Raw genomic sequence first — 8,804 nt, forward strand, 5'->3', positions numbered from 1 at the left:
TTATCGATAACCCAGCTTCTACTTCTAGTATTAATCTGCTGAAAAAAGGAGAACCATCTAGAGGCAGACCTTGATATTTCTTCACTATATTCGTAACATAACTTGTCAAACATCACAATTAGATTTTAACTTGAAAGCACAAGCCAGAAGGGCGAATCTTTGCTCGATGCGACAGTGGGGCCTAAGTCTGCCAACTCTTTCAAGATTGAAGCCTTGCTGTTGCAAAAGAAACTTGTCTAGTACACGTAAGGTTGACCTTTCAAACCTACGTTGTATTGCCAATGCTGCATTGATCTACCATGGCCTAATTTTAAAATATCTGTATAGTAGGACAGAAATCTACCTACATATTTTAGATAATGTATAAATCAACTACCAAGAACTTAGGAAAGATCCTGTGCTTTTAGTTGTAACATGAAGTAAAAATATAGTTTCTTTAATAAAGACTTAATGAAGTTGATCTTGCAATGTACTATTAATGATATAAACGATATACTTAGTATTTCTGGTTGTAGCGTATGTACTTCACCTCTTCAGGTCAGAATTTTTCTAAACTATATCAGAATCTTGCTTTGTTGATTGCTAATGTACTGATCAGTGACCACTCTGCAGTGTATTTATCTACTTTCCAAGGTTTTGGAAAGCGAGCTTTTCCTTTTTTCCCCTAAATTACATAATTTACTCATTAACCAAGTAATCAGTATTAAAGTTAGCAATGTAACAAGAGGAACTTTAATAATAACTGTGATACTTAGATTTTTTGTGCCATATTTTTTGTATTTCTAGTTTTTTACAACAAAAACCTACTAATACACACAAAAAAACAGCAAAAAGGTTATGGAATAATTAAATTTTCACTAAATAAACTGGTAAGAAAAATGCAACTTAAATATATATGCTTTATAAAAAAAAGTACACAATACACACAGTATTAAAAATATAGTGGTACACTGAAAACTAAGTATGCTTTGCGTGCACCTGCTTAAGATAATGGCAGTGATATGTAAGCTCTCGGTTGTGTTGTGCTGAGAGAATAAGGCACAAGTGTGAATGCACAACTTAAGTGAAAGAACTTAAGTGATATACAGCAAGAAAGATTCAATTCAAAATAAAAGCAGAATTAAAATCGTGTAACAAAATATACAAACTTAACTTATTATTTATCACAATGAAAACTGCTAGAGCAGGAAAGAAAATAAAAAAAGAGCTTATATAATCTAAAGCTTAAAAGAATATTTGGGAGAAATCACCGGGAACACATTGCTTGGAGATTTTTCGTTTTCTTTTTAGTTCATTTTGAGATTTTTATGAACCACACATGAGGCACTCGTCCTTGTTCTCAAGGGAACAAACCATGGCAGCCATGTTCATAGCATCTGGCTTTGTTCCATTGGTGGTGCCATTAGCGGTGCCATTGGTAGTGCCGTTCTCAGTGCCATTTGTGGTCGTATTAGCCGTCTTTAGCTTGGACTTGTCAACAGTAAACTGAATGGCATTGGCAGCAGGCTTGGTGCGGAGGTAGTACATGCCAGTCTTCAGGCCCTGGAGAGTAGAAAAAGGATGCATTGTAATTGCTCACTTACAATATAGAACACACTTGCTTACATTACAATAGTATTTATATTCTACTTGGTTATACATTGCATTAAAAAACACTTACCAGTTTCCAGGCATAGAAATGCATAGAGGTTAGCTTGCCATAGTTTGGCTCAGCAATATGGATGTTCAGAGATTGACTCTGGTCAATGAAGGCACCACGATCAGCTGCCATCTGGATTACTACCTTCTGCGAGATTTCCCATACAGTCTTGTACAAAGCCTTCAGGTCATCAGGAATCTTTGCAATTGTCTGTACGAGAGAAAAAATAATCAGCTCGTCTAAACCACATCACTTTAAATGTTAAGTCAATATACATTACCAATCATTCCTTCCTATGCCTTACCTATCATTCCTTCTTATACCAATAGCAATTTAAAATACTTCCAATAAATTTTCATATCAATGTATAGAAAAATAGCAAACCCAACTTTGACTCATTCCCCAAAGCTAGTGTCAAAACCATATTCTCTGGACAGTGACATTAAACTTGACACATAAGGAAGACATTAAAATAATAATAATAATGGAAAACAATGCCAAAACATCTCCTATGTACAATATTATTCAACTGTAAAAATTCTCATACCTGAATTGAGCCATTCTTGGCAATCATCTCATTCTTGGTCTCGTCATCCCAGAGGCCAAGTTCAGTCAGGTCCCTCAACAGGTGGTGATTCACAACCTGTCAGAACCAAATTCAGTCAATACATGAACAAACAATTAGTGCACATAATATAGGCTTCCAACTAAAAAGTGAAATTTTGAGCTTGTTTTGCAGGGCTCACATTATAAATTATTTCAAGGACTTAAAACAATGCCACACCTGGAACTCTCCAGAAAGGACACGGCGAGAGTAAATGTTGGAGGTGTAAGCTTCAATCGACTCATTGTTGCCCAAGATCTGAGCTGTTGATGCAGTAGGCATGGGGGCCAGCAGCAGGGAGTTGCGTACCCCATGCTTCGCTACCTTAGCCTTGAGAGCCGCCCAGTCATGCAGGTTTGTTGGAGTTACATTCCACATATCGTACTGGAAAATCTGCAGAGGAGGAAAGGAATGAAATATTAAAAATAAAAATTAAGTATCGACAAGTTTCAAAGATTTTAACCCATTAGCAGTGGATGGCATGATTTGCTGCAAAGGCAGAGTCGGTCATAGACACAGATGGTACCGTGCCAGGCAATGTAACCCAGCCATCGTACTGCACATTTATTTAAAACCGCAACCAATGGGTTTAAGTTTATCATGAGAAGTATGTAGTCACTGCTAATAGTCAGGTGAAGCTCAAAAATCCTAATTTATACATATTGCTTCAAAATTCCTTGGTTCAGAACCTTCAAGTTTCATGAGCTGCTGCTGAATTTTGGAAGTAACTGTACTTTCAAATCACTGAAATATTCACTTACTCCTTTGCTGACCGGAGACCCTTCATAGGTTTCATAAGGACCAAGCTTCTCGGCTAATTCACAGCTGGCTTCCATTGCACCATAGTAGATGGTCTCAAAGATCTGCTTGTTGAGCAACTTTGCCTCTTCAGAGTCAAAGGGATGTCTAAAAATAAAAGTAGTATTAGAATTTTCCACTCTTAGAATTCTACATGATTGAAATTAGTTCTTTGTTTATATATTTATGTGATGTGCAGCCATACAACGAATTAATCACAAAATACTAATTTTCCTATTTACCTCATGAGAATGAAGGCATCAGCAAGACCTTGCACACCAATGCCAATGGGACGATGGCGCATATTTGAACGCTTAGCCTCTTCGACTGGGTAGAAGTTGACATCAATGATCTTGTTCAGATTTCTTGTGATAACCTGTAATTATAAATAGCTATTAGAAATTACAGGCCAACAAGTATTTCTCTCATATCAGTAATTTGTAAGCAGAAAGAAACAAAAATAATCTTAGGAACTTGATTAACATACCTTTGTAACCTCTTTCAGCTTGGCAAAATTGTAAGTTTTGTCTGGGTTGACATACATGTTCAGAGCAATAGATGCCAAATTGCACACAGCAACCTGTAAAAGTAAATTACTTTTAGTGCATCAGTGGAAGAGTAGCTAGAAACTTGTGAAAAAAAAAAATTCACTGAATAAGGAATAACACTGCAAAACAAGCAAATTCTAATCCTTACATTGACACAAATGACTTAATTTTTTTTTAGTTTAAAAGATTATAAAATAAAATGATACCAATTTGTTATCAAAATGAGAATTTGAATATATTTAGGAACATTTTCTTAAAACAGGTTTCTTGAATTTAACATTTCATCTCATGCTGTAAGTGAAACCATTTTCAAAAATGTTGTAAGTTTAATATAGTACAGAAATAAAAGTAGTTGGGAACAACTTACCTCATCAGGTGAGGAATATTCTACAATTTCAGTGCAAAGATTAGAGCACTTGATTGTACCTAGATTCTGTTGGTTACTCTTCCTATTGCAGGCATCCTTGTATAACATGTATGGTGTACCAGTCTCAACCTGTAGAAAATATGTAAATCTCAATTCTGGTATATGAGCAAACTCTGGAATCTCCCTATTCAAAAAGATATTGCTCTTGCTTGCTTCTTAGAAACTTCTTAAAAGTGACATCAGCTCCAAATCAATAGAAGTCTTGTAAATGAGCATAAATTACATATCAGTCTCAAGAACAACACTATTAACCATGCTTCTTATAACGTTCTCACTCACCTGTGATTCAATGACCGCATACCACAACTGCTGTGCCTTCACCTTGCGACGGTAACGACCTTCTTCAACGTACTTGTAGTAGAGCTTCTCAAATTCCTCACCTGCAAAGCAAAGAGTAAGAATGACACAATATTCCTTTTTACTAAAGAAAGAGCTTAATTCCAAGGCAGACACACACACATATCGAACATACACATTACGGAACTAAATAAAATTCCTACACACCCCAAGTGTCGTGGAGTCCTGGGCATTCATGAGGACACATCAGGTACCAGTCTCCATTGGATTCTACTTGCTGCATGAACAGATCAGGGATCCACAAGGCATAGAAGAGATCCCTAGCCCTTTGCTCATCCTAGAAGGAAAAAATTAAGATGTGAATCCTACAAGAAAACTCAAATGTATATAAACCCTCTATGAAAAATTATCACAAATACATATAACATTAACTTAAATTCTGATATCAAGTCTGAATTTTGTCTTAGCATCTGAATGTTTACCTTTCCAGTATTTTTGCGAAGGTCAAGGAATTCAAAGACGTCTGGGTGCCATGGCTCCAAGTAGATGGCAAAAGCACCAGGCCTCTTGTTTCCACCTTGGTCAACATAGCGTGCTGAAATTTCAACAGGGGATTTGTTGCATGAAGACACACCAAGGAAATATTTCAGATAAAATCATTAATACCTTTCCTCCAGTTTCCCCTTTTCTCACAAAAGGATATTGGGGATTCAGATTTAAAAACAAACTACAAGATTCAAAATCTAGGACTGCACTCCAAATAATACTAATATCCCATTATTACGATGTCCTTTGTAACTTCGACACTTCAAAAAATACATGGAGGAGGAGTCTCGCTGGCCTTTGTCAAAGCATCAACGGCTTGTAGGCCATGACAATCACTCGAGTCACTACTGAGAATATATTGAATAGCCAATAGTGAGCTTGACTTGAACTTTTGCTGCTTAATTTACATACTGTAAGTGTTGCTTTGAGTATTTTTTTCTTTTTCTTCAACCAGTCCTCCTTTCAAGTTTTGCAACTAAATGTAACAAAGTGTAACCTTACCTGTGTTATTGTACACCCTCAACATCGGTACAAGACCATTAGAAGTTCCATTTGTTCCTGCAATATAGCTTCCCATGGACCTGATGCAGTGCACATTCAGGCCAATGCCTCCTGCAGACTTAGAGATCAAAGCACACTGCTTCAGTGTGTCATATATGCCCTCAATACTGTCATCCTTCATTGTAAGCAGGAAGCAGCTGTGAAGAGATATACATTAGTTTCAATTACCCTTAAGGTTACTATAATAACTTTAAATTGTTTCAATAACAGACTCATTATGGGATATATTCATTCCATGGATAAAAGTGGAATTTAGTCATGTACTCTCAGGATTTACCTGGACAACTGTGGCCTCCTTGTTGCAGCATTGAAGAGTGTAGGTGAGGCATGTGTGAACCACTTCTCAGACAACAGGTTATAGGTCTCAATTGCAGCATCTATATCCTCACCATGGATGCCCACTGCCACTCTCATCAACATCTGCTGAGGGCGCTCTGCCACTTTACCGTTGATCTTGAGCAAGTAAGAACGCTCCAGAGTCTGTAATGTTTTAGAATACAAGTTAGACACTATTAGAATAGACATCACTTCCATGCAATTGTGACGAGAAATATGAACATTAATAAAAAATATCAAAAATATATTCTTCATAATTTTCAAGAAGTTTAAATATATTAACTTAAGACTTCAAATTCAATAAACCCTTATGCTATGCAGCTTGCATCTGAACAAACCTTGAACCCGAAGTAATTGTACGAAAAGTCACGGTCATAGATAATGGCAGAATTGAGTTTATCTGCATTATCCATGATGATCTTATAATAAGGTTCCCCAAGCATGGGCATCTTGTTCCCAGTCTTGTTGTCGACCATGTTATACAGATCTTCCATTACCTCTGTTAAGGAAAAGATAAGGTTCTAGCTTTAGGATCACACCACAGGTTTGGAGTATTTCATAAAGAGGAATATTAACAACTTTAAACAATCAAATAATCTAAAAAAAACAGTAAATGTAAAATAAAATCTACTATAAATTCTCTAGCATACAAATTTCCATCCATCATTCCCTTACCACTGAAACTCTTTTTGGTCTCCTTGTGAAGGTTCGACACTGCAATCCTGGCAGCAAGCACCGCATAGTCAGGGTGCTTTGTCGTCATCGTGGCTGCAGTCTCAGCAGCAAGGTTATCCAATTCCACGGTTGTCACACCAGAGTAGAGTCCATTAATCACTTTTAGGGTGATTGCAGGCTGCAAATTGAGTAGGCAATGAGTAAATGAAATGTTCTCTCCATCATAAATAAATGACTAAATATATATACATCATAAGTAAATGAATAAATATATAGATATCATAAATAAATTAATATATATATAAAATGTAGCAATTTACAGTATAAGACAAAAAATCCTTTTATGCCTGTAACAAGATCTCTGCATTACTCACAGGATCAATGAAGTCCATGTTGAGTCCATAGCAGAGCTTCTGAATCCGAGAAGTGATCTTGTCAAACATTACAGGCTCTTGACGCCCATCTGGGGAAAAGTTCAAACATTAGCCATTGTTAAGAATGAAAATCTTGGCTCTTCCTTCACAAACAAACACCTATTACAGATACCACTTTGGGAAACTGGATGGAGAAGCTTAGCCGATCATGCTATTGGTGATGAAAAATGCCATGGTTGATTGGGACAAGGAAATGCCAAGCAGAGGAAGTTGTTGCAAGAACACAGGAAAAATGACTAATCTTTTTCCTGCTTTCCATCCCCAGAACAGAAAGATGGTATCAATTTTACTAATATTTTTGCTAGAATTATAGCTCAGCCTTTTCTGGAGTTATGTAATGAGAAATTTCATCTTAGTAAAAAGAAAATTGAATACTATATTGTTGTTTGCAGTTGCACAACCCTTCTATTCAACTCTGCTATGCATTTACATATTCTGACAAAGTAGAAAGTGGTTGTAATTAAATCCTGTTCTTGTTCTCTAATCCTTCAAATAAGTCCTACCTATATTGGAAGATAGTCTAAACGTCATCATTCTTTGTCAATTATGCAGATTTACCATAAACCTACAAATACTTCTTGTTCCAGCACGACATGCTTTAGATACCCCTCTAGTCTCACTCCGCTTTCTTCCGTGAATCTGTATCACTCCGTTTTCTCCTTTAGGACTCGGAGCTTTTGAAAGAGTTTAAATAGATTTATTGTTCAAGATATATAAAAATACTTGTTTTGATATATGTTATTCTTTTTATAATATTATAGTTTTTATATAAATATATATATATGTAATCATAACCAAGTAAGAGAATTTTATATATCTTCCTTTGTACAATAAAGCTCAGACACCATTCAGCAGTCGTTTGACTCGGACCCACGCCACTCGGCGCTCCATTTTTATTTATCCATTTTTGATGTGTGCCGCTATTTTCAGACCTTGCGGCTACATACTTCTTATTGCACGAGTGTTGATGCCATGCACGAAACAAATATCGAAAATGAACATTAATCTTCCTAACTCCTTAAAAAGTCCCTTATGTACTAAAGAATTATAAACAAATTTCAAAATATATTACTGCTAATCATACTTCATCAATCTCTGCAACAAAACAACTTAGGAAACAAAACGAAAAGGCGGTTTAATCCGTTAACGAGAAGTGTAGGGTGTGGTTTCCAATGGAACCACACGAGGAAACATTTTCTTACTTATTTTTACGGTTTAATTCATATTTATGGGTTTTCGATGAATGATTCTCTCTTATTCCTGACAGATTGTCTTTCTTTGGGAAAAAAGTTGATGTTATACGAAGCTAAACCGGCTGACATGAGTTTATATAAAATTAGTTGAAATTGGATAATTAGACATTTATGGACATTTAAGACAATTAGAGACACTTACCGAATTATTTCCGTGTAATCAACAAAGAATATACAGACGAAAATACAAAACATTGCAAGAGCAACAAATAAGTTTACAAGTCCACAAACTTTAATAAAGTAAAGAGCACATTTAAAACTCATATTCCGTCACATACCTCTCTTCAAGACGTACATCTTGGACCACATCTTCTCCGTCTGTTGCACCATTATGGCCGATTATTTACTCGTTTTTTCGGAAAAGAATTAGAATGAGATTTGTGAGTCTTTCCTCGCCTCCGTCTCCTCGGGGAGTGCGCGCCAAGTACAAGAAAAATCATCTAAAAGCGCGCGAACTATTCCTTTGGACCAATGGGCTTCGAGCTTTTATAGGCCTTTGTAACAAGGATTTTGATTGGTTTAGATTTCGCCTTGATGTTTTGTTAGGGGGTGTGTGGTTGGTTGGATATATTTTTGGAGGGTATTTTGTAACGAGGGGTTTGATTGGTTTGTTTGTTCTGCGGGACGCGATGGTTGAGTTTGTTCTTGAATTGACCAATCGCGGGGTTTTATATTCATGGTCCTTG

General features: G+C 36.3%; 1 protein-coding gene across 1 annotated transcript; it reads right to left on the reverse strand.

The window, feature by feature from the left end:
* Positions 1-885: 885 nt before the first annotated feature.
* RnrL (Ribonucleoside diphosphate reductase large subunit) lies at positions 886-8,557 on the reverse strand. The gene is made up of 17 exons (XM_043036112.2): positions 8,397-8,557; positions 6,806-6,894; positions 6,432-6,609; positions 6,095-6,255; positions 5,698-5,900; positions 5,361-5,557; positions 4,796-4,908; positions 4,521-4,650; positions 4,296-4,396; positions 3,957-4,085; positions 3,529-3,621; positions 3,284-3,417; positions 3,005-3,149; positions 2,424-2,636; positions 2,187-2,282; positions 1,661-1,849; positions 886-1,542 (listed from the first exon to the last, which is right to left on the reverse strand). Exons 1-17 carry the CDS (start codon positions 8,446-8,448, stop codon positions 1,306-1,308), a joined length of 2,460 nt encoding a protein of 819 aa, XP_042892046.2. The 5' UTR covers positions 8,449-8,557; the 3' UTR covers positions 886-1,305.
* Between the last annotated feature and the right edge of the window lie 247 nt (positions 8,558-8,804).

Source organism: Penaeus japonicus, unplaced genomic scaffold, assembly GCF_977035675.1.
Source record: "Penaeus japonicus unplaced genomic scaffold, GWHDUDI00000001_assembly GWHDUDI00000005, whole genome shotgun sequence".
Classification (NCBI taxonomy): Eukaryota; Metazoa; Arthropoda; class Malacostraca; order Decapoda; family Penaeidae; genus Penaeus; species Penaeus japonicus.